The 26740-nt window shown below is 39.5% G+C and overlaps 2 protein-coding genes across 2 annotated transcripts; both read right to left on the bottom strand.

Annotated features, from left to right (window-relative positions):
• Positions 1-1535: 1535 nt before the first annotated feature.
• On the bottom strand, positions 1536-11478 carry LOC117379362 (tetraspanin-1-like). Its single transcript, XM_033976068.2, has 8 exons — positions 11409-11478; positions 9988-10066; positions 5290-5505; positions 2692-2766; positions 2498-2605; positions 2274-2414; positions 2100-2192; positions 1536-2029 (listed from the first exon to the last, which is right to left on the bottom strand). The coding sequence occupies exons 2-8, from the start codon at positions 10042-10044 to the stop codon at positions 1973-1975; spliced, it is 747 nt and encodes a 248-aa protein (XP_033831959.1). The 5' UTR covers positions 10045-10066; positions 11409-11478; the 3' UTR covers positions 1536-1972.
• A 3756-nt stretch (positions 11479-15234) lies between these two features.
• rab3da (RAB3D, member RAS oncogene family, a) lies at positions 15235-25536 on the bottom strand. Its single transcript, XM_033972708.2, has 5 exons — positions 25471-25536; positions 21987-22223; positions 17211-17329; positions 15812-15936; positions 15235-15713 (listed from the first exon to the last, which is right to left on the bottom strand). Exons 2-5 carry the CDS (start codon positions 22221-22223, stop codon positions 15535-15537), a joined length of 660 nt encoding a protein of 219 aa, XP_033828599.1. The 5' UTR covers positions 25471-25536; the 3' UTR covers positions 15235-15534.
• Positions 25537-26740: the final 1204 nt, after the last annotated feature.

Below are 26740 nucleotides of genomic sequence, written 5' to 3'. Positions count from 1 at the left end.
AAGTCGCCATGAACCATTTTGTCTGTGATTCAAACACATGAATTTGTCTTTACTGTCACAGACTGAGACTTTTTTATATTAAAGATAAAACAGGAGTCACTTTAGATCATGAACGTAACAGAAATCAGAACAAACTGTGATGTGTCTGTGTTTTTACAGATTCACACTGGGGACTGACCCTAAAGATTCGGCTCATTTAGACCCATAAAAGAGCCTAAAGTCCCATCTGTAACTTTTCCCTTTTCCTTGCACTTTCCTGAATGAAGTGCACATAAAATAGTTTGAAGTTCACGTGAATCCTGAGTGTTTTTGTCGCGTTGTGCCGTAAAGATGATGGTTTTACAGTCTTTGTGCAAACGCTGTCGTCCCACACACAGCCCTGGTCCCGCCCGTCCCTTCATGTGTCATTATTACACAATTGCGTCTGAATGGAGGTGCTCACCCGTGACGTGATCACTCAGTGGGTGCTGCTGGGAGCCCCTTCCTCGGCTCAACAATGAGACCCTGTTTGACTTTGTCTTTGTGACCCACGTCCTCTTCGTGTCCTCCCAAAATGACGAGAACTCCCCTGTGCGTCACACCACACACTCACACACACTCACACACACTCACACACACTCACACACACTCACACACACTCACACACACTCACACACACTCCCCAGAGAACACTTTTCACAGCAATAACACAGTCTGAGGTATTATTGTTTTTATGAATAATATTTGACATTTTCACCCATAAATCCATCTGCGGCACTTACGTCATAAAAGTCACGGTTCCCTCATTGTTAAATCAAAGGAAACAGGCCAAAAGCAAAAAAAAAAAAACACGCTCAGATTTTTCACACAGAAATAAAACAAAAATGACTGTGTGTTTCATGAAGTGCAGTTACGTCTTTATATCTCCATTTGAAGTGTGTGTTATGTGGGATTATAAATCACGTTGCATTTTAATAAAGAGTTTTTACAGTTTACAGATGAGGGTTTAAGTCGTCTGTAAACAGCGTTTGGTTTAGGCCGTGTCCACCAGAGGGCGCACGGAAAAAAGGAGATTACTCTGGTTTATGGATCCATATTAAGAAGAAGAAGAAGAAGAAGAAGAAGAAGAAGAAGAAGAAGAAGAAGAAGAAGAAGAAGAAGAAGAAGAAGAAGAAGAAGAAGAAGAAGAAGAAGAAGAAGAAGAAGAAGAAGAAGAAGAAGAAGAAGAAGAAGAAGAAGAAGAAGAAGAAGAAGAAGAAGAAGAAGAAGAAGAAGAAGAAGATTTATCAGAGACAATAAATCAAGTACTATAGACCCTGTACTATAGACCAAGTACTATAGACCAAGTACTACATCCCGCGTACTACATCCCGCGTACTGTATCCCGCGTACTATATCCCGTGTACTGTATCCCGCGTACTACATCCCGCGTACTGTATCCCGTGTACTATATCCCGTGTACTATATCCCGTGTACTACATCCCGTGTACTGTAGGTCCTGTTCTGTCGACCAAAGCTTCAGTAAAAGATTCTACGAGGCTGTAGTTTCATTTTGAGACGTTTAAATGTTTATTATTTTTCTGTCCCGTCTGCAGTAACAAAGTCACATAAGATTTGACAAAAGAGACGTTTAGATTTGAGTTTAATCTGATTTAATGAGGTAAAAAAACAGTTAAAAAAACACAAGTTCAGTTTTATTTAATGTAACACTGAAGCTCACGATTCTAAACATCAGCTTCAGATCATCATTCTGTTTATTTATCGTTTTTGTGAATCATTTATAAAGAGTTTGACAAGTTTCATTAAAGCTACACACACACACACACACACACACCCCTACACACACACACACACTTCTTCATGAACAGCGGCTCGTGTTTTTGCGACTCACTTCATCACAAACCTGCTTCAGTGCGTCGTATTTACAAACATAAATAAAATGTACAGTTTATCCAGATTTATACAAAAAACAACACGTTCGTTTGTGGAGAAACTATCGCTTTCGTCCGATGTCTTTGTACAGGACCATGGACACCACCATCGCCGCGATCTGGAAACACAAAACCAACAGTGGTAGTGACCTGCGACATTTTACGACACTTGCGTTTCGATATTTTTACCTCTAGAGCAGCGACTCCCAGAGCGACGCCGGCGACGATCACGGCGTTCTCTTTTATAAAGTCCAGCAGCTTCCAATAACACCCAGGAACCATCTGTGAAGGACACGACAATGAGACTGACCCTACGCCGCCGCCACAAACCGACCGTTACTCTGCGGTCGCCAAGATACACACCGATGTCATTGCTCCAGTCTTAGAGCACTCCCCCTGCTGGATTTCGGTGCCGTTACAGCAGGCCGTCGGGTAAGTGTTACGCGTCGTGACAAATGGCGACTGATCGAAATCGGTGTAGTTCATAAAACCACAGCACTCGAACTGAAGCAGAACACACGTTATTTAGAAACATAATCGTTTTTTGATGATTTAAAATCCAGAATAATCCAGAATAATCCAAACACCTGCTCCATCGTGTTGTTCCAGATTTGAGTAGCTGACTCGTCTGTCCCGTACTTCTCCGTGATGTCCTTCCTCACTTCGTCCTCCAGACCCTCAAGGAGTTTTGGGACCTGAAAAACGGTAAAGTAGCGTTGAGAATCAGATTACAGCGTAGTTTTTGTTTTGTTTGTTGGTTTATTTTGGAGGATTCTCTCACCAGATCTTCAAAAACGAGCAGCACGATCGCTCCCGCCACCTCGATGATGAAGATGATGAGGACGATACTGAAGAACTGGAAGGAAAACAGATTGGAAAAAGTCAAAATCGATGAAGTTTACGTCAAGGGAACTTTCACACGGACACTGGGGCGACTTGGGTTAAGTGTCTTGCCCAAGGACGCAACGACTGGAGCGGGAATCGCACCGAAAACCTTCAGATCGATGGACAAACGCTCTACCGACTGAGCTCCCGCGTATCGACATGCCACGAGCTCCGCCGCTTAACCACGCGCGTTCTGTGTTTACCAGAATAGTATTTAATTAACAAACACTAATAACAGATAAGAACAGTTAAATCGGTTCAATTTACTTGTGTAGCTTTTTAATTAACTCCAAATCTTTATTTAAATAGCTCATTTTATAAACAAACAACAGATTCCGACGCGGCGCTGAGAAAGACGGGTACGACTCTCCGCTCAGCTCCGCCAGTCGCTATTAATACAAAAAAAAAACAACAAATAAAACTGGAAAAAAACGCAGTATTAGTGAGATGAAATTAAAAGTTGGAGATAGTTAAAGAAATAGTTACTGTTTCGAGCTGCTGATTTTGAGCTGGTTATGACAAAGTTAGAGTCCATTTTGTGTAATATAAGACATTTAAATTAAAATAAAATAATAATAATAATAATAAACTGCTCATATAAAAATGTGCAAGGTTTGGCGTCTAAAGCACAAACTTGTAATAAAAATACACATACACAATCAACACACTGGTTTTACTTCATAGATTTGACTCTTCTGTGTGTTTAGCAAATGTAGAAAGTAGTAAAAATAAAAATAAGAGGGAAGCAGGGGCGTAGCTCTAAATTCGGGGGCCCTGGGTACAAATCGTCTCGGGGGCCCACCCTCCATGTCGCTTAATGAAAAATGGACATTACAGAGTTTGTGAGGGGCCCCTCCCTGCGCGGGCCCGGGGTAAACTGTGCCCTTTACCCCCTTTACCCTCCCTAGACTTTGTCCCAATTCGCCCACTTACGGAACTTCCTGCTGTCCCATTTCATGCACCTGACAAACGCGGCCGAAAAAGTGCCCTGCATTTCCGTGGAGATTGACCGTAGCCGAAGCGTGCGTCCGAGCATGTTTCGCGCACTGCTATATCCCCGCAAAAAAAAGGAGAACGCTACGCAGTACACGTTTAAATGTAAGTGCTGGTTTACGACACAAAGGAACCTGCACAGAGGAGTACCCTTCGTCGGACGGGTACTTCGAACGGTACATGGAAGGGTACTCCGAACAGTTCATTTGACGAATTGGGCCTCGGAAAGTTATGATACGACATTTCGAAGTGGGATTTTTTTGTTGTTGTTTGTTTCTGTTTGTATTGTTCTGTATTTTAACATGAAAAATAGACTCTGGTGCCCTCCCTGTGCGCACAAAGATACATGAAAATTTAAAATGATTCAACTTTAATGAAAACACTTTGGGAAGTTTACCCGGTGCCCACATGTCAGGACCAACGCCAAACACTGTTCTGCTGGAATCCTGTGGTAGATACGACAGAACTCCAGACCCAAACGTGTTCAACAGGACTGAAGCTGAGTCTGAAGCTGCGTCTGAAGCGCAGCCAGAGCTGCTCACATAAAGTTCAAAATGCCTTGGGTCTGTGTCACGTCTTATGTAACTCTTTGCTTTTAAGTACAAATTTGAACATTACTTTCTGGACTGGAGATCCTTTAAAACCCAGAGGTGACAGAGGTTTGGACTATGGACTAGCGCCCTCTGCCTGTCAGACGCCCTCAGTCTTTAACACAGTTTAAGACGAGACGGTGACCCCCCCCCCCCCCCTTCTCCCTGGTATTTAACACTAGACACGACATCTTTGTGTTTTATTGTTCTTTTCCCACGTATCGTCTTATGTGTATTTCATTGACTTTAATGTGAAGTATTTTGGGCAGCTGAAATGTTTTAAATGTGCTATAGAAATAAATTTGTATTGAATTGAATTGAATTAAAAGCCCCCTATGGGAAGGGGTTGAAAATGACCCTTATGCTATAAAGATTTAAAGCAATACATCCTAATGTAACTTTAATGTAACTCCTGTCCATATTACATGAATAAAAAGAGCAAATAAAAAATACATAAATAAAAATATTTTTAAAAAAATAAATAATAATAATAATAATAATAATAATACATAAAATACAAAATAATACATAAAATAAATAACAAACAAATAATAATTAATAAAAAATAAATAAATATACTGACTATGAGGGGCATACAGCGGCTCTCCCTCATGGAATAAAAAGAAGAATTAATAATAAAAAAAATAACTGAATAAATGAATTAAATAATTATAAATAAATACAAATAATTATAATAATCAATTAATTTATTTAAAAATATGTAAGTACTTAAATAAATAAATAAATATCATACTGACCGTGAGCAGTATACAGTGGCTGTCGCTCACGAATGAATAAAAATGATTAAATTAATAATAATAATAATAATAATAATAATAATAATAATTAATAAGGTAATAATAATAATAATAATAATAATAAATCTGTAAATACTTAAATATCATACTGACCGTGAGCAGCATACAGCGGCTCTCCCTCACGGCTCCACAGCAGCCCAGGAAGCCGATGACGAGCAGGACGGCGCCCACGGCGATGAGGACGTAGCTGACACTACTGAGCTGGTCCAGGCCGGGGGGCGCCCCAGGTATGCTCTCCACCACGGACGTGAGCGAGCCGCTGTCCACCTGCACCCAGATGCCCACGCCCAAGATGGCGACACCTGCCAACTACAAAACACACACGACATCAGAACAGAGGGATTATGGGACGTCAGAGCTTTAAAAAGTCCGTCAGTGGTGCAGGAAGAAGTACACAGCTTTGTACAGATACAGGAGCAAAGAAATACTCAAGTACAAGTAAAAGCATCACATAAAAAAATCTACTTCAAAGTTTCAGAGTACTGGTTTAAAAATGTACTTAAAGAGTAAAAAGTAAAAGTATTTCATGCTGATTTTGAGTCGTATAAATCTTCAAATGTAGTGATTTTGATAAAGAAACAACTGAATCAATAGTAAAAAAAGTCCAAATAAAAAGTATCCACTGTTACATCGACTTAAGTAAAGTACAGATACTTCAAATCCTACTAAAGTCCAGTACTTTTATACTCGTACTTGGTTTGATTCCACCCCTGAAGCTGCTCGTTTGGACACAGAGTGACAGATGCGTTCAAAGACCTGCCTCGTTCGTCTTCCTGGTCCTGGACATTTACAGTGTCGTAGATTATTATCGTGGCCGTAAACATCACAGAGACCAGGAGAGTTATGGCTCAAGTTCTTGGAAGAATATTTTATGAAGCCTGTGCGGGTCAAACATTCTCATCTTTAATATAAAACACGAGCAGCAGACGCTTGGACACATTCAGGGGTTTTATTTACTTTTACTACTTTTTACACATGATAACTGGACTAAAGGAGTGGACTCAGGTCAGGTTCAGTCTGAGCTCGAGTTTCTCTGAGGAAGAACAAAACAAACTCACAAACTACAAATGTTCAACGTTATCACAGTTTACCAGAGATTAAAATGAAGAGTAAAACAGGACTAAAACTGGACTAAAACAGGACTAAAACTGGACTAAACCTGGACTAAACCTGGACTAAACCTGGACTAAAACTGGACTAAAACAGGACTAAAACAGGACTAAACCTGGACTAAACCTGGACTAAACCTGGACTAAAACTGGACTAAAACAGGACTAAAACAGGACTAAACCTGGACTAAACCTGGACTAAAACTGGACTAAAACAGGACTAAAACAGGACTAAACCTGGACTAAAACTGGACTAAAACTGGACTAAAACAGGACTAAACCTGGACTAAAACAGGACTAAACCTGGACTAAAACAGGGCTAAACCAGGACTAAAACAGGACTAAACCTGGACTAAACCTGGACTAAAACAGGACTAAACCTGGACTAAAACAGGGCTAAAACATGACTAAACCAGGACTAAACCAGGACTAAAACAGGACTAAACCAGGGCTAAAACATGACTAAACCTGGACTAAACCAGGGCTAAAACAGGACTAAACCAGGACTAAACCAGGACTAAAACAGGACTAAACCTGGACTAAACCTGGACTAAAACTGGACTAAAACAGGACTAAACCTGGACTAAAACAGGACTAAACCTGGACTAAAACAGGGACTAAACCTGGACTAAACCTGGACTAAACCTGGACTAAACCTGGACTAAAACTGGACTAAAACAGGACTAAACCTGGACTAAAACTGGACTAAAACTGGACTAAAACAGGACTAAACCTGGACTAAAACAGGACTAAACCTGGACTAAACCTGGACTAAAACAGGGCTAAACCAGGACTAAAACAGGACTAAACCTGGACTAAACCTGGACTAAACCTGGACTAAAACAGGGCTAAAACATGACTAAACCAGGACTAAACCAGGACTAAAACAGGACTAAACCTGGACTAAAACAGGGCTAAAACATGACTAAACCAGGACTAAACCAGGACTAAAACAGGACTAAACCAGGGCTAAAACATGACTAAACCTGGACTAAACCAGGGCTAAAACAGGACTAAACCAGGACTAAACCAGGACTAAAACAGGACTAAACCTGGACTAAACCTGGACTAAAACTGGACTAAAACAGGACTAAACCTGGACTAAAACAGGACTAAACCAGGACTAAAACAGGGACTAAACCTGGACTAAACCTGGACTAAACCTGGACTAAACCTGGACTAAAACTGGACTAAAACAGGACTAAAACAGGACTAAACCTGGACTAAACCTGGACTAAAACTGGACTAAAACTGGACTAAAACAGGACTAAAACAGGACTAAACCTGGACTAAACCTGGACTAAAACAGGGCTAAACCAGGACTAAAACAGGACTAAACCTGGACTAAACCTGGACTAAAACAGGGCTAAAACATGACTAAACCAGGACTAAACCAGGACTAAAACAGGACTAAACCTGGACTAAAACAGGGCTAAAACATGACTAAACCAGGACTAAACCAGGACTAAAACAGGACTAAACCAGGGCTAAAACATGACTAAACCTGGACTAAACCAGGGCTAAAACAGGACTAAACCAGGACTAAACCAGGACTAAAACAGGACTAAACCTGGACTAAACCTGGACTAAAACTGGACTAAAACAGGACTAAACCTGGACTAAAACAGGACTAAACCAGGACTAAAACAGGGACTAAACCTGGACTAAACCTGGACTAAACCTGGACTAAAACTGGACTAAAACAGGACTAAAACAGGACTAAACCTGGACTAAACCTGGACTAAAACTGGACTAAAACTGGACTAAAACAGGACTAAAACATGACTAAACCAGGACTAAACCAGGACTAAAACAGGACTAAACCTGGACTAAAACAGGACTAAACCAGGGCTAAAACATGACTAAACCAGGACTAAAACAGGACTAAACCAGGGCTAAAACATGACTAAACCTGGACTAAACCAGGGCTAAAACAGGACTAAACCAGGACTAAACCAGGACTAAAACAGGACTAAACCTGGACTAAACCTGGACTAAAACTGGACTAAAACAGGACTAAACCTGGACTAAAACAGGACTAAACCTGGACTAAAACAGGGACTAAACCTGGACTAAACCTGGACTAAAACTGGACTAAACCTGGACTAAACCTGGACTAAAACAGGACTAAAACAGGACTAAACCTGGACTAAAACAGGACTAAACCAGGACTAAACCTGGACTAAACCAGGACTAAAACAGGACTAAACCTGGACTAAAACAGGACTAAAACTGGACTAAACCTGGACTAAAACAGGACTAAAACAGGACTAAACCTGGACTAAAACTGGACTAAAACAGGACTAAACCTGGACTAAACCTGGACTAAAACAGGACTAAACCTGGACTAAAACAGGACTAAACCTGGGCTAAACCTGGACTAAAACTGGACTAAACCTGGACTAAAACAGGACTAAAACAGGACTAAACCAGGACTAAACCTGGACTAAACCAGGACTAAAACAGGACTAAACCTGGACTAAAACTGGACTAAACCTGGACTAAACCTGGACTAAACCTGGACTAAAACTGGACTAAAACTGGACTAAACCTGGACTAAACCTGGACTAAAACAGGACTAAAACAGGACTAAACCTGGACTAAAACAGGACTAAACCAGGACTAAACCTGGACTAAACCAGGACTAAACCAGGACTAAACCAGGACTAAAACGGGACTAAAACTGGACTAAACCAGGACTAAAACGGGACTAAAACTGGACTAAAACTGGACTAAAACAGGGCTAAAACAGGACTAAAACATGACTAAACCAGGACTAAACCTGGACTAAACCTGGACTAAACCAGGACTAAAACAGGACTAAACCATGACTAAAATATGACTAAACCTGGACTAAACCAGGACTAAAACAGGACTAAACCAGGACTAAAACAGGACTAAAACTGGACTAAACCAGGACTAAACCAGGGCTAAAACATAACTAAACCTGGACTAAACCAGGTCTAAACCAGAACTAAAACAGGAATAAACTGACATTTTGTTTATTCAAACTGATGAGGAAGAAGTTGAACTTTGTCCCTTTTGTTTGGTGTGAACAGACGCAGTAATGAAACAGATTCAAATGAACAATAAACAAAGTAAAGTAAATAAAGATAAAGCTCCTGACACAAAAGAGACTGTTCTGAGCTTTAAGTCATGTCCTAATGCTGTTAAATCATCAAAAACACACCTGGAGTTGTGTTTTGTTTCATTCACACATGTTTGAGTCACACTTTATTATTAGTCTGTTACATCTACAAACCTCAAAATGCTCTGTTCCACCTTGTGATGTCATGAAGTGGTCATTTTCATGTTAACAGCTCCTTTTATCTTTAGTACAGCAGAGATGGGCAATTTGAGAGCTGAAATAATCCAAATAACTCTAGAAATGAAGGTGTGTGGAGTTTAAAAACACAATGGAGCACTTCCTGTATTACCACATGATGACATCACGAGGTGGAACAGAGTGTTTTTTTCAGTTTGAGAGGAAAAAAATCACCCTAAATCTGCGGCGTTTGTTTGTTAAACATGTGTGAATGAAACAAAACACAACTCCAGGTCTGTTTGTGACGAGGAAACAACATTATAACACAGACCAGCGCTTTAAAGACCTCGCCCCTCCATAGACCTGCCTTTGAACATCACACAGCCGTTACCATGACGAGGTTAAAACTGCACTCACAAAGATGACGCCGTTGAAGACGAACATCATCGTCTTGAGGAAGCCCGTACAGCACATCTTGGAAGGATAAATTCAAGCTCTGGAAAACAAAAGTCTGAATGAAAAAAGAGGAGAGTTTGTAGAGAGGGATTTACCGCTGAGGAAACTCCACAGACTCTAACGCACAAACGCACCAGCGCGGGTCAGACGAGCTTTACTTAAGTTACACATTAACTAAAGTGAGAGGTTTGAGCAGAGGGGCCCAGGCTCCACAGAGTTTACTCTCAGCACAGGTTTCGGTTCAACTATGTTTTTGACTTATTCTTGTGAAAATTGTGAGAATTGACACAATTTACACAAGATGAGTTTATTTATATTATTATTTATATATTTATACAACACAATGTGAACACAGAGTCGCACAAAGAGTTTAACACAATAAAAACACGAAAAAATACAACACAACAAATTAAAACAGAATTAAAACATTAGATCTGGTTTAGTCCTGAGTCTGGGCATCAGCAGGAGGCCGGTCCCTAAACCAGGACTAAACCAGGACTAAACCAGGACTAAACCAGGACTGAACCAGGACTAAACAGGACTAAACCAGGACTAAACAGGACTAAAGCAGGACTAAAGCAGGACTAAAGCAGGACTAAACAGGACTAAACCAGGACTAAACAGGACTAAACAGGACTAAACCAGGACTTAAACAGGACTAAAACAGGACTAAACCAGGACTAAACCAGGACTAAAACAGGACTAAAGCAGCACTAAACCAGCACTAAAGCAGGACTAAACCAGGACTAAACCAGGACTAAACAAGGACTAAACCAGGACTAAACCAGGACTAAAGCAGAACTAAAGCAGGATTATAGCAGGACTAAACCAGGACAGAACCTGGACTAAACCAGAACTAAACCAGGACTAAACCAGCACTAAACCAGGACTAAACCAGGACTAAACCAGGACTAAACCAGGACTATCAGTAGTCCGGTCCCTGGGGTCTCTCTGAGCGAGTGAAGAGGCCTGAGCTCAGCCTTTTACACTTATAATTCACTTATAAATCTGTACATTTGTGTAAAAATGAACAGACTCTTTGTAAACGCAGCAGTTTCATAATAATTCTTAAAATAAATCTTATCTTATCTGTTCGTCCGACAGTAGCTGAAAAACCTCATAAACCTGCATCTTTTACAACTGTAGATCAGGAAAGAACAGCCCGAAGTATTCCACACAAAGCCACAAAAACAAGAGTTCAGAGAGAAGTTTAAGTTTAAGATCTTTTTTTTTTTTTCATTTTGAATTTGTCACTTGAGTTTTAGCCTCACAAAATCTTGACCATTTAGACTTAATCTGGTTTGAATCCACTTAAAGGTTCCGTATACATGTCTCAACGATGACATTTTGACCCAAACCCATGTGAGCAGCGAGTGTTTTACCTGCAGAGAGTGTCCGAGGAGGTCAGTGAGGAGTCTGGCTCTCCGCCCGGGTCGTCAGGTCTCTTTATCTGCTCACGAGTCCAGGTCAGGAGGAGGAGGAGGAGGAGGAGGAGGAGGTCATTCCCGTATCGTCACTGACACCACGTTTCAAACTTCCTGGTTCAAAGTCCTTCATAAAAAACATGTAGAGCCATCATAAAGTTTACAAGTCCTAAGCTCTGTCCTGGGACCTTTATGTTAATGATTTGTGACGTTGTTTTTGGACATCAGATGGAAACGGTCGAGAGTTTAACGGCGACTGATAAGACGAATGGAAAAAAACGATAACGCAGCATCAACTTTCTAAGGTTTACTGCTCAACCAGAGAAAAGTACTGCGGATGTACTATGAAGTATGACCGTAAATACTGCGTAAAGAAGTGACTGAGCGAGCGTTACGTCACCACAGCGCTCAGCTCCAGTCGAAAATGAAGCTAATCGAGGCTAACAGTTATAGCGGCTAATTTGGAGTCGATTTCTGTATTTGGGATTCTGACCGCGAGTATCATAGCAACTAAAGAACCAATCAGGAGCGAGGATGTTGAAGGTAACGCCAATTCCTGCACCGCTGGTTTGGCATCAATCAATCAAACCTGTTGCTAACGCTAACAGGAGCGACCTCGGGGAAAGAAGGACCTGATTTGTCTGTTTTTAATGTTCATATCTTGATTTACAAACACAAAAGTGAAATAAAAACCCCAGGATCATGTAGAGGATTAATACGAACATTTAAGACCAAAATGACGAGTCTGACAGCAGCAGTGATGGAAAAAGGGCTGATTGTTTTTCAATAGGAAGTGAACTGGAGTCAGAGTTGCGCCTATGATCACTTCCTATTAGAAATGTGGAACTTTAGGTATGTCCAGTTACATAAACAGTCTGTGAGTATCAGGTGTGATGAAGGGTCTGTTGTCCCAGGATCTTAACGGCCCAGAATTGGACCTTCTTTCTATTCATTTATATCAGAGGGGCCCGTGTGTGTTTCTTTTCTTGCCCCGGGCCCCCAAACATTTGTTGACGAGGCCAATTACACTTTGATTAACTTTAAAAGGCTCGTGTTACGCTGTTTTCTGATGTCGTTTCCTCGTCACAAACAGACCTGGAGTTGTGTTTTGTTTCATTTACACATGTTTAACACACAAACCCTGCAGATTTGGGCTGAGTTCTTCTCTCAAACTGAAGAAAAACACTCTGTTCCACCTTGTGATGTCATCGTGTGGCGATACAGGAAGTGCTCCACTGTGTTTTTAAACTCCACACACCTTCATTTATAGAATCATTTAGATTATTTCAGCCCTGGAATTGCTGATCTACTACTGAACTAAACCAAAACTAAACCAGGACTAAACCAGGACTAAACCAGGACTAAACCAGGACTAAACCAGGACTAAACCAGGACTAAACCAAAACTAAACCAGGACTAACCCAGGACTAACCCAGGTCTAAACCAGGACTAAACCAGGACTAAACCAGGACTAAACCAGGACTAAACCAGGACTAAACCAGGTCTAAACCAGGACTAAACCAGGACTAAACCAGGACTAAACCAGGACTAACATGAGTCCATAAAACACAACTCCGGGTCTGTTTTTGCTCATTATAACATAGATTAGAATAATAGCCTCGCACGTGTCCTTTAAGGCTAATTAAAGCGTAAAAGGAGCTGTCAACTTTAAAACTACCACTTGATGACATCACAAGGTGGAACGGAGCATTTTGAGTTTTGTAGATGTTACAGACTAATGATAAAAGTGTGACTCAAACATGTGCGAATTAAAACACGACTTAAACCTCAACAAAAGTCACTTTTGTGTAATATTCTGGAATGGGTTTTATCAAGAAGAGAGGAAGTTATATTTGCATAGTAGTAAAATACATTTGGCTATTGAAAATGTGACTATACAGAGTGAGGACTTATTCAAATGGCACTTACCCATTTGTGTAAATAAAATGTATTTTGGTGTGGATGACGGAGGAATCACACGCACATTTTTATTATGAATGACTCAGGCTTCGTAACAGCTTCATTAAGAGATTAGGATTCAGGGAGGGTTTGAAGTGGAGATATTTGTGAACGTAATTCTTTAACACACAGACGGTTCAGACGGTTACAAAGGTTTTCCATCGGGGAAGGAGGAAGTCTTGTGAATAAAGTTAATTTTTAATTTTAAGCTTACACCTTTTCACATTTATTTAAGAGAAAGACACATTTGGATTCTCGCCAACTTCAGTTTAAACGTTACACATCGATAAACTCCAGGCAAAACGTATAAACAACAAACAAACAAACACTTAAACAGAATAAAATAAAAACCATCAGCATGTTCACAGACTCACAGTGATGCAGTTATAACGACGGACACAAGAGGACGCCACATCGCAACTAAACCCAACTCTAAAGCCTCACGAGCCACATATCTGGAGTTTTCTCTCATTTTTGCAAAGGTTTTTTTATTTACTTCTATATTTATACATTTATTTATTTAGGGACCATGTACACAGAACATAAAAGTTGCAAATGGACGATGCTGGATGATAATTGCACATATTTTTTTTAATACTTTTGACTTTTGACGTCTCTTCCCACTGCAGCAAAAACATAAGGCACATGTCCATTCTTTGGTGTCTGTAGTGATGCATTAAAGCTACCATCTGTAACATGCTCCGTGCACGACGACGCCCGGCAACCGCACCGTTAGCGACACTGCTTCCTGTACAAGTTTATCTCTGTGAGGTTTTTTGCAGAGTCACGGGAAAATTAGTAAATATTTAAAGAAAAGATGAGGCAGTGGACAGGGAGATGCAGGTGGGTTAGAGGTCAGGGGTCAGAGGTCAGAGGTTAGGAGTTAGGAGTTTGGGGTCAGACAGTGGACAGGGAGCTGCACTGAAAATGCTAAAAACTACACAAATAAATGTTAAATAAATGTTAAAAACTACACAAATAAAATGAAAACTTCGCCAGAGGACACAAAAGACATGTTTGTGCCTCAATGCTAACGCTAATGCTAATTTTGATGCGTTATAAACATTAAAACAGCACAAACTTAAGTATTCTACATTTAAAAACTATTGTGTAGTCTTTAATTATTATTATATTAAGTAATTATTTAGAATTTTAATAGGTTGTTTATTTTATGTTTTCTGATTTTAATAAAAGTGACTGTTAGTTTTGAGAAAAAGAGTAAAAATATTTAAAGATGAGGCAGTGGACAGGGAGCTGCAGGTGGGTCAGGGGTCAGAGGTCAGAGGTTAAGTGTTATTTTATGTGGCCCACGACAAAGAAAAAATAAAACGTATGACTAAAAACTGTTAATTAACTAAATTAAAAAGCAGCTGCATTTATTTTACATTACATCAGGCAGTGGACAAAGAGCTGCAGGTGGATTAGGGGTCAGAGGTCAGAGGTTAAGGGTTTTAGGGGGTTAGGGTCAGACAGTGGACAGGGAGCTGCAGGTGGATGTCACAAAAAACATGTTAAAAACGACACAAATAAAATGAAAACTTCACCAGGGGAAACACGAGACATGTTCAATGCTAACGCTAATGCTAATTCGGAGGCATAATATCCACAAATATCCAGGCATAAGAAACATTAAAACACCACAAACTCAAGTATTCTACATTTAAAAACTATTACGTAGTCTTTACCGTAATTATTTAGAATTTTAATCAACCGATTTTAATAAAAGTGACTGTTAGCTTTGAGACATAGTGAGCTAGCTAGCATGCTACTGTGATTAGTTGTACTGTGTTTTTTCTTTTTGTATTGCATTTTAAACAGGGCGTCCATGAAAAAGGAGAACCCAAGTGCTCTCATTGGGCTCCTTTGTATAAATAAAGATAAATAAATAAAAATAAATAGAGCCGCGGTTGTATTCTCGCATTTCACCACTAGATGCTGTCTGTGTTACTGCTGTTTGCACAGGTGAGTCTGAACAAAGCCCAGGTGACGGGAGGAGGAACAGGCTTCACATCTGCCATCTACTGGTGAAAACCCTCAAATAAAGTGCCAGATAGTAGCTTTAACGCAGAGAAACATTCACTGTGTTATTGTATTTGTGACATGCACAGTCTTTCGCCCGTGGCCGTCAGCATAAACAGCCCGTCTGAGACCCTCGATTTGGGTCCGGGTTGAGGTTCGCCGACGTGTTCCCGGCGTCTCCGTTCACGTTCACGTTCATCTTCTCACAGATGACGTCCACCAGACTGTCAAAGACCTGCTTCACGTTGATGTTGTCTTTGGCGCTCGCCTCGAAGAACAAAAAACCTACAGAAGTCAAAACACGAGCGGTCAAACGGGCGGTTAATGATTAAGCAGGAAGAGTGTGTGTTTTCAGAGTGATAAAAGAGTGATAAAAGAGTGACCTAGCTCCGTGGCCAGCCTCCGAGCGTCCTCTGTGGGAACCTGTCTGTCCTCCTCTAAGTCCAGTTTGTTGCCGACCAGCACCACCTGCGCGTTGTCCCATGAGTAGGTTTTAATCTGCGTCGCCCTGGGAAACACAAACATAACTTTATATGGAAAAAAATATTTAAAAAGGGATTATACAATGTCAAACAAAAATTAAATTTGCACTGACAATGTTGAGGTGTACGGAGCCCCGCAGATGACACAAAGAAGAAGAATAGTTTCAAAACACAAAAAATAATATCTTGAAGGAACGACACAATTATCTTGAGAACGACATAATTATCTTGAGAACGACATAATTATCTTGAGAAAACGAGATATTATCTTGAGAGAACGACATAATTATCTTGAGAACGACATAATTATCTTGAGAACGACATAATTATCTTGAGAGCGACATAATTATCTTGAGAAAACGAGATATTATCTTGAGAAAATTACATAATTATCTTGAGAGAGCGAGATATTATCTTGAGAACGACATAATTATCTTGAGAAAACGACATAATTATCTTGAGAGAGCGAGACATTATCTTGAGAACGACATAATTATCTTGAGAAAATTACATAATTATCTTGAGAACGACATAATTATCTTGAGAAAATGACATAATTATCTTGAGAGAACGACATAATTATCTTGAGAAAATGACATAATTATCTTGAGGGAACATAATAATTTCTTTACATATATTTTCACAAGCGCACGAGATATTCAACTTAAAACATAAAAATAATTGTAATAATTGTTAAAATAATTGTTCCCTTGTGATAATTAAGTCGTTTCCTCAAGATAATCTCGTGTGGGAACGTGATATTATCTCGCGTTCACGTAATATTATATTTTGCAAATGTCCTATGCCGGGCTCCATAGGTTGTTTCTTGTGAAGACGATTTATATTTCAAAAGTAAAACGTCTTTATATTTTTTCTGATACCTTGAGCATTTCCAAATATATTTTTAAAAACTTTAAAACTTCAGATGCTGTGGATTTCTCTATAGCCTGATATTTGTGATCCAGTTTATGATCTGTTTTCATTTTATATTTACGTTTTTTTTATTTTAAGACTTGATTTCATGACTTTTACCAAACACATTTTTTTGACTGTAATGTGTGTATTTTGTTCTATTTAAAACTTGGTGACCAGCTGTGTTTAATACTCACAAACCGGGCGTGGCGTTTAAAACAAACACACACAGCTCTAAAAACACACACAGCTCTAAAAACACACACAGCTCTAAAAACACACACAGCTCTAAAACACACACAGCTCTAAAACACACACAGCTCTAAACACACACACAGCTCTAAAAACACACACAGCTCTAAACACACACACTTTAAAGGCGTCTCACCAGTCCTGCACCACACAGAACGAGTCCTGGTTGGTGATGTCATACATGAGCAGGAAGCCCATGGCTCCTCTGTAATAGGCCGTGGTGATGGTGCGGTAACGCTCCTGCCCCGCCGTGTCCTGCAACGCATGAACCAGACTGTAAAACATGTGAATCAGACTGTAAAAACATGAGTCAGACTGTAAAAACATGAACCAGACTGTAAAACATGTGAATCAGACTGTAAAAACATGAGTCAGACTGTAAAAACATGAACCAGACTGTAAAACATGTGAATCAGACTGTAAAAACATGAGTCAGACTGTAAAAACATGAACCAGACTGTAAAACATGTGAATCAGACTGTAAAACATGTGAATCAGACTGTAAAAACATGAGTCAGACTGTAAAAACATGAGTCAGACTGTAAAACATGTGAATCAGACTGTAAAAACACGTGAAACAGACTGTAAAAACACGTGAATCAGACTGTAAAAACATGAACCAGACTGTAAAAACATGTGAATCAGACTGTAAAAACACGTGAATTAGACTGTAAAAACACGTGAATCAGACTGTAAAAACATGAGTTAGACTGTAAAAACACGTGAATCTGACTGTAAAAACATGAGTCAGACTGTAAAAACATGAACCAGACTGTAAAACATGTGAATCAGACTGTAAAAACATGAGTCAGACTGTAAAAACATGAACCAGACTGTAAAACATGTGAATCAGACTGTAAAAACATGAGTCAGACTGTAAAAACATGAACCAGACTGTAAAACATGTGAATCAGACTGTAAAAACACGTGAAACAGACTGTAAAACATGTGAATTAGACTGTAAAAACATGAGTTAGACTGTAAAAACATAGACCACATATGAAGTAAACTGTAAAAACACATGAACCAGACTGTAAAAACATGAGTTAGACTGTAAAAACATGAGTCAGACTGTAAAAACATGAGTTAGACTGTAAAAACACGTGAATCAGACTGTAAAAACATGAGTCAGACTGTAAAAACATGAGTCAGACTGTAAAAACATGAGTTAGACTGTAAAAACACGTGAATCAGACTGTAAAAACATGCGTCAGACTGTAAAAACATGAGTCAGACTGTAAAAACATGAGTTAGACTGTAAAAACATAAACCATATATGAAGTAAACTGTAAAAACATGAACCAGACTGTAAAAACACATGAATCAGACTGTAAAAACATGAGTCAAAGTGTAAAAACATGAATCAAACTGTAAAAACATAAACCAAACTGTAAAAACATGAACCAAAGTGTGAAAACATGAATCAAAATGTAAAAACTTGAACTAAACTGTAAAACACATGAACCAAAGTGTAAAAACATGAACAAAAGTGTAAAAATATGAGTCAAAGTGTAAAAGCATGAACCAAACATGAATTAACCTGTAAAAACATGAATCAGACTTTAAAAACATGAACTAAACATGAACCAAACTGTCATAACTGTAAAAACATGAATCAAAATGTAAAAACGTGAACTAAACTGAAACTCATGAACCAAACTGTGAAAACATGAATCAAAGTGCAAAAACATGACCCAAACTGTAAAAACATAAATTAAACCATAAAAAAATCAAAGTGACGTGAATGTCAGCAGACCTTGAGACGGTGTCGTAACCATTCACTCATTCAAGATAAAAACTTGGACACTCTGTGTAATAGAACATGACGTCACTCCTCAAGTATTTACCAGAATAACCTCAGCTGATTATGTGAAGTAAAATGAGCCAATAAATATTTATAATGTACTTATTTTTACTAATGGGAGTTAATGGTTAACTTAACTTTTGGAGAGGTTTACTACTACAAGTTTACTACTGACACACACACACACACACCCCCACACACACACACACACACACACACCCCACACACACACACACACGGTCTAGTACTGGGAGTTCTCTGCTTAATTAATGAAGGATTAATTGAAGTAGGGGAGGTGTTGCAGGGATGTCCCACCAGGAGGAGACCCAGGAACGTCTCAGGAACGTCTCGGGGGTCACACCCGGAGGAGCTGGAGGAAGTGTCTGGGGTGGGGAAGCCTGGGAGTTCCTGATTAAACTGATGCGTTGAAAAATAGATGGAAGGAAGTAGAAATAGGAAGTAGAGCTCAGTATTTGAACGTTTATACACAGATAGGACGAGTCTGCTACTGCATTTCAGACGATATCACAACGTTCTATAGGACAATAATATTTAATACAGACACAGATTTGTGTTGTGTGAGGACAGTGAGGTCTAGAGCAGACATGGGCAAACTACGGCCCAGGGGCCACGCACGGCCCGTTGGATTTATTAATCCGGCCCACCAAACGTGACCAAAATGACCTCTCCCCTGTAATGCCAACGTTTCCCCAAAAGAGGCCGCCCTTCAGCTACATCAGCCGTGTTCACGTGTTACTCTCTTATTCTCTTATCAGACGTTCTGCAAAAATGAGTTTATCAAAGAAAAGAAAAGTGGATCGTGAGCGCCGTGTTCAATACGGAGTGGACAACAAAATATTTTTTACTGAAGTCCGATCAAAGGCTGTGTGTCTAGAAACTTGTTGTTTTCAAAGAGTAAAATATCAGCCGTCACTTTGCTACGCTAACTACGCTAGCAAGAAGTCAACGCAGGAACGGGCGACTGCGGCTCAGGGGTTGGCAGCTAATTTACAGATTTTTACTAATGCATTTGGAAAACACTTTGTACAATGAGCCTTTCATATTCATGCTTTGCTACATGTTATAGGCCAAATCTCTAGTGTAATATAAATATATATCCTGGCCCCGCCCCTCTGCCAAACTTTAGAAACCATTGTGGCCTGTGTGTCAAACAGTTTGCCCACCTCTGGACTAGAGTCTAATCAGTGAGAGAAATGATCAGATTCAGTGTTTGTGCGTTTACCTTTTGCATTTTTCATAACAAAGTGCAATGTAATCAACGACTCACGCCCCGAATCTGGGAGTACGACATCATCACAGTCGAGTTTATTGCAACAAAATGAATATGGCAACAGTCTCGGCTCCGCACAAGCGCAGAGAGTGAACAGTGTGAAGAAAACATCAGCTCCAAACGTGTGCGAGTTTGATCTGGGGCCAGTGCTGTGGGTTTGCTGCTCGTTTCTCGTTCAGTCACAGATCTGAGCCTCGGTCGGAGCAGGAAGCACATTTAGCCCTGCAGCCTAAATCCATGCATCTTTCATGAACCCGGCGTCAGGGGACCATGTAAAACATCAACTGTCATTAACCGTAGAGCGAGAAAAATGAGTCTACGCGAGGACCTCGACAGGCGGCGGAGCGCGAGAGGCCGAGGCCGCGAGAGCCAGGGCGAGCGAGCGGCGTTGTGTAATGGCGATTTAACAAACTGCTTTGAAACACAAGAGTCTGCGGGGGACGCTGAGGGACAGGCCTGCGTTTAAGCGTTTGGGAGAGCGTCATTCTGTTTAAATGCGAGAAGTTTTAGTTGAATTATACGTGTAAAAATTCAACAATACGTGTGTAGGAGTCAAGAAGAGACATGTACTAGTCACATGGGCAGTGGTTATGGTTTTATACAGCACTTTTCCACCTTAAAACGCTTTGCATCAAGGAAAAAACATTCACACGCATGTTTACATTTAAGTCTTTGTCAGTATTTGGTATAAAACTGTATGAGAGAGAGTCCTTTATTTAAAAAAAACCTTTGGAAAACATCAGAATGAGCAAAGTATATGTGTATAAATGTATAAATATCATAGTATTTTGATGTAAAGCTGCGGTAAATGGTGAATTATTACATTTTTATACAGCGCTTTTCCACCTTCGAGTCTCTCAAAGCCGTTTACATCAAGGAACTAGTCATCGAAAACGGGTTAAGTGTCTTGCCCAAGGACAAAATGACAGTATTCATCGGTGGGAGCTGGAATTGCACAGCTAAACCATTGGATCAGTGGACAAACGCTCTACCAGCTGAGCTACTGTCGACTGTATTGAAGCACAAAGATTCATTTCTGGGCTAAAACCAAAACTCTCGCAGTGTCTGTGACTTTCTAAACGTAATTTTGTCGTTTTCGTTGACAATGACAATAAAATGTTGGATCTTAAAAACAGATTTGACCCATAGCGCGTGTGTTGACAGCCAGATATGAGTAAAAAAAACAGGGCCGGTCCAGACTATAATCAGACTGAGCAGCTGCTTAGGGCCCCGAGTCCAGCAGGGGGCCCCCAAGAGCTCATACATTTATACTGAAAATAATATATCATGGCTTGTGTGTTTGCAGCTGCTTAAATATCCCTCTAAAACACTTACATTTGTTTTTATATCTATAGAAGCTAAATATCTGCTGCTGCAACATTTGTTTTTGTTCAGCTTCGGGCCCCCTAAAAGCTGGGAACGGCCCTGTTAAAAAGGCTTTGTCATAGTGTGCTCTTGTTATCTTTTTAACGATGTCTCTGTTGCGTAACACGTGAGCTGACACAACACAAAACAAGCAAAAAATTCCATTAAAAACAAAGCCACGGACCAGATAACAGTTTTTTTTTTTCTTGTATATAATAAATATTTGTAGTAAATTCAAATAAAACTGCATAATTACAACGTTTTCTTCTGCACACAAAACAAAACTAACTCAAATGTATTACAGTTCCTCTTCTCTATAAACCAGTTTTCCAGGTTTTTCTCTTCCCGACTCTCGCACTGAACAAACATCCGTCTCTGACTCAACCAGGCGCCCGAGTCTCCGCCCCCTTTTTCCTGTCGTAAAATAAAATCTTTGTATTCTTTCCTCTTACCCAGATCTGGAGCTTGACCTTCTTGTCGTTGCGGTAGATGGTCTTGACTTTGAAGTCGATGCCCACGGTGCTGATAAAAGCCGGAGTGAAAGAATCGTCGGCGTATCTGAAGAGGAAGGAGGTTTTGCCCACGCTACTGTTACCGATGATCAACAGTTTAAACATGTAATCAAAATTCTGATCCGCTGCATCCCTCTGCTCCTGGATCTGCGGTCCTGGCTCCCGGGCTAAAGCCATCTGTGCAGACAAAAAGGCCAAAAAAAAAAACACCAAAAAACAAAAAGACATTTAGAGAGTGGGAATGTTTGGGGATTTAGCAACAAATAAACTAATTTAAAACAAAAAACCACATTTTTATGTAATGTGCATGTGTCATTTCAGTATAATATGGTCTAATAATAATTTCATTTACGCTTTAGCAAAAAAAAAACTTATTTTCTGTCATGAATCTGCTTAAAATGCTGCTTTGTAAAGTTTTTAGTTTAGAAAAATCCTCACAAACTGCACGGTGTTAGTCTTTGATTGACACCTACCAAACTTTTAATCAAACCAAACTAAACAATAAACATATTTTTATCTATTTATCATGCAAACATTTATATTAACATTCTTTTTAGCTCTTAATATTCCTTAATTTCATTTTTTTTCTGTCTGTGAATAACAAACTCAGCCTTGTTTATTAAAAAAACACATGTTCTTATACTGACCTCTAGTGGCCAGAGTATGCGTGGCTGTTTACACATTACAACATGACAGATGCTTCGGTTGTTGTAGAAAAAAGGCGGATAACAGGGAAACAATGCACCACTGCAGCGGCGCTCACAAAGGTCACGTCTGTGTCTATAGAATCAGGTAAAAGGCAAAGAGCCGGTTCTTTGTGCGTTTCAGGATCCGAGTGTCAAAGACGAACCCACCGCACGTTTCACTTATTTTTTTTCTTATTTAATTCACAATGATTTTACTTGGTTATTAACATCCTAGAGAATTTTGGCTGCTATCCAGAGTTTATATAAAATGTACAACAGCAAACAGCAAAATGACTGAGTTGTTTTTTAGGCTAAAAGATGAAGACAAGAAAAAAGTGAATTGATTAAGCACAACTGATCGATTACTGAGGTCATTGTAAACTAGTCTGGTAAACAAATACGTGCTTCTAGATGATACACAGACTCTGAAACATGTCATGTGCCAAAAAATGGGTTTTAAAACTCAGGAAAAAGCAGGAATTCCATCAAAGTATCAGAAAAAACATTTATATTTAGAGCTTTTGACTAAAAACATTATAACACTGATGTATTTTCTTTATTTATGAATGAAGCGAATATCTAAAAAAAAATATATATATACAAAAAAATTTAGATTTAAACTTCGTCTTTGGCTACGGATCAGACCTGGACGACTGGGGGATTACACAGACACAAAAAAATTAAAATCTAAACTATTTTGTGTGTAAATATACTTCCTCAGGACACTATGGAGCGGCATCACTTTGGCTTCATCTGAGTCAGAAAAATCTCATTATCACAGGCTTTTCACAATCGAAACAACTACTTCTAGAATAATGCAGCTGTGCACGACGCTTTGACCTGTAAACACAACTTAACTTACTCTGAGAAGGTGAGAACAGGCCACAGAAAAACAAACGCACACGTGTGATTCTAAAGTTAAAAGTGCGATACGACACAAAACTGACTCTTGTAGCTTTAAGTCGTGTCTTAACGCTGTTCCCTCCTCAAAAACAGACCTGGAGTTGCGTTTTTTCATTCACACATGTTTGAGTCACACTTTATTATTAGTCTGTCTCCATCCCCAAAGCTCAAAAGGCTCCGTTCCACCTTGTGATGTCATCAAGTGGCGGTTTTCAAGCTTTTAACGGCTACATTTTACCTTTAGTTCAGTCGAGATAAGCGGCAATTCCGGGGACTGAAATGATCTAAATGATTCTAGAAATGAAGGTGCGTGGAGTTTAAAAACACGACGGAGCACTTCCTGTATCGCCACACGATGACATCACGAGGTGGAACGGGGCGTTTATGGTCTGAGAGAAGAACTCAGGCTAAATATGCAGGTTTTTTTGTGCGTTAAACGTGTGTGAATGAAACTGTTTGTGAGGAAACAACAAGTGGACAGGAGGGACATATAGGCCTGTTGTCCCGGTCCCTACAGTCCTATTAAAGGGGGCCCGTGTGAAGCTTCTATCCCAGGCCCCCATATTTCTGCGTACGTCCGTGTAGGCCAGCGCATCATCAGCAGTTGCTAAACGGGGGTGTTTTCCTTTAATGTCCCACCGTCTTCCTCCTCGCTCGTCTTTAATCTCTGCCGTTTGCCGGGACGTCTGAGTTGTTGCCGTGAGGCGCTGGACGGCTCCATAAATCCATCTATCTGACCTTTCGTTCACTGACTGGCTCCGATTAAACACACACACAATCTCACTTACAGGGGCATCCGTCTTCCTTTACTATCTCCCCTTCTCTCCCTCCCTGTCATCATCCATCCCCCTCTCCCTCCCTCCGTCCCGCTGCACCATAAGCAGGATGGGGCAGTTCATTCATCCTCATATCCAGCCCCTCCTCTCTCCATCCACACCTCTCCCTCGTGAGCATCATCGCTGGTCTGACAGAAGCCGGCTCTCTGCTGATTGCTCTGCTCTCCCCAGAGACCGGCTCAGCATTTCAGCTCCCAGAGCCGGAGTGAGGAGGGAGAGAAACACTCAGCAAACGAACGAAACGAACGAAACGACTGAAACGACCGAAACACGCATGCGCCGCACAGGGTTTCAAGTGAAGTGTGTTTGATGCAAGAAACTACGGAACCCAGCTCAGGACACTTACAAAATATAATATTAATGCCACGAGCACAATCCCACATGAGAGAACGACTTCATTATCACGAGGGAACAAGATATTATTTTTACTTTTTTAAGTTAAATATCCTGTGAGCTTGTGAAAATATTTATATAGAAATGATTGTTCCCTCAAAATAATATATCGTTTCCTCAAGGTAATATCTCATTCCCTCGAGAAAAGATCTCGTTCCCTCATGAGTGTAATGTGCAGTTTTCATGTTGACCCTTAGTGACCCCAGCCCTTTGGGACAAAGGATTGAAATGATCCTTTGTCTAAATCCGTGTGTTGTTCATGTTGAATCATGTCTGTTCATTAACATGCATTATCCCAAACATTAATTAATTAATTAATTAAAAAGATAATATCTCGTTCCCTGAAGATAATAATGTTTTTTATTTTGTAATTATTCTTCTTTCTGTCCTCTGCGGGGCCCCGTACAAACTGAATTGATCCACATAAATCGAGCCTCGTTACAATCACGCGTCTATAACGCGCTGATCCACTGCGCACTAAAGGCACAACAGGTCACACTCCAGAGGAAACAGCTTCATCACAAACATTCACAAACTTTGTCAGCTCCAGACTCTAATGCGCATTTAAATAAGAGAAACATTAAAGTCTTTCAGGACATTTTTTACCTGAAGCGCGTGGAGTCTGTGTCCTGTCCGCGGAGTCTGTGCGTAAAACACCAGAAAAACCCTCAGCACAACAGAGTCAGACAGAGACGAGCTGCTTCCGCCTGGAGCTTCAAAATAAAACAACAAGGACGAAAACAGAGAGTTTCATGGGCCAATCGGAGACTGTGGTCTGGTCTCACTTTTACGCATTTTACGCATTTTACGCACTGGATTATAAAAACATGACATATAACTACAAACAGCGTTCTTCTTTCTTTCTTTCTTTCTTTCTTCCTTTCTTTATTGAATTATTTTTTTATTTCTTTATTTAGCAATGTTTGTTCATTAATATAAGTCCAATTTGAGAAGAAAAATCACATTTGCACTCACTATAAGAGCAGGGTTTTCTATTTTTCACAATTTATTTAATTTTTCACAATTTCTATTTTTTTCTTTTTCTTTCTTTTTTTTTTTTTTGCTCTGTTGTACTTCTACTTGAATATTTTTTTTTTTTTTTACAGCTCTCTAGTAGAGTAAAGGCAGAATGTTTGCCCATGTGCAGTTTAAAGCCCAAATTTCCTGATGCTTTGTTTTTAGTCAAGTATTTGTTCTGAGTATTTTCTGAATTTCTCCAAATGAAAGAGGAACTGCACCACAAAACTTAAAAATAAAATCAAAAATAATGTTCAGAAAATATATTTCTGGCAGCCTCTTCAGCTACTTCCCAAGTATTATTTTTTTTTTAAACAATAGTTGAATCTCATGCCAAAAAATTCAAATATATACAGTAGTAAAAGTATCACATGAAAAAATCTACATAAGTAAAAGTATTAAAGTAACAGTTTATAGATGTAAAAAGAGTAAAAGTAAAAGTATTTCATGCAGGTTTTGAGTCTTATAAAGATTCAAATGTGATGATTTTGATTAAAAAAAAATTTAAAAAAAAATGTGCTGAATTTTGTTTAACAGAAACAACAGAAACAATCATTTTATTTCCAGCTGTTTTTATTTGTATATTTTTGTTTTGTTCAAATTCTGAACGTGTTAAAAATAAATGCTCAGACTTTTCTGCAGGTCTCAAACTAAAATAAAAGTACTTTTACTTTTCAGTCCTGTTCAAAAATGTAGTGGAGTAGAAAGTACAGATACTTCTCTCAGATATAGTGAAGTAAAAGTAAAAATATCCATCTATAAAACTTAAGTATACATTTATCTGTACTTTACTTAAGTGCAGTACTTCACTATTTTTACTTTATGTTCCACCACTGGATACTTTAGTTCTTCTCTAAAC

This window comes from Periophthalmus magnuspinnatus, chromosome 1, assembly GCF_009829125.3.
Source record: "Periophthalmus magnuspinnatus isolate fPerMag1 chromosome 1, fPerMag1.2.pri, whole genome shotgun sequence".
In the NCBI taxonomy this organism is placed as follows: domain Eukaryota; kingdom Metazoa; phylum Chordata; class Actinopteri; order Gobiiformes; family Gobiidae; genus Periophthalmus; species Periophthalmus magnuspinnatus.
This window is presented reverse-complemented; position numbering and strand designations above follow the sequence as displayed.

Excerpts from the sequence above, each read along its gene's own strand:
- rab3da (XM_033972708.2), bottom strand. The coding sequence starts at position 22,223 with ATGGCTTTAGCCCGGGAGCCAGGACCGCAGATCCAGGAGCAGAGGGAT. Across the intron at positions 15,937-17,210 it reads TTCTGTGTGGTGCAGGACTG|GGCGACGCAGATTAAAACCT; the intron begins GTGAGACGCCTT and ends TGTGTTTCCCAG. Across the intron at positions 15,714-15,811 it reads GAGGCTGGCCACGGAGCTAG|GTTTTTTGTTCTTCGAGGCG; the intron begins GTCACTCTTTTA and ends TGACTTCTGTAG.
- LOC117379362 (XM_033976068.2), bottom strand. The coding sequence starts at position 10,044 with ATGTGCTGTACGGGCTTCCTCAAGACGATGATGTTCGTCTTCAACGGC. Across the intron at positions 2,767-5,289 it reads GCCGCTGTATGCTGCTCACG|TTCTTCAGTATCGTCCTCAT; the intron begins GTCAGTATGATA and ends TTTTCCTTCCAG. Across the intron at positions 2,030-2,099 it reads TGGGAGTCGCTGCTCTAGAG|ATCGCGGCGATGGTGGTGTC; the intron begins GTAAAAATATCG and ends TTGTGTTTCCAG.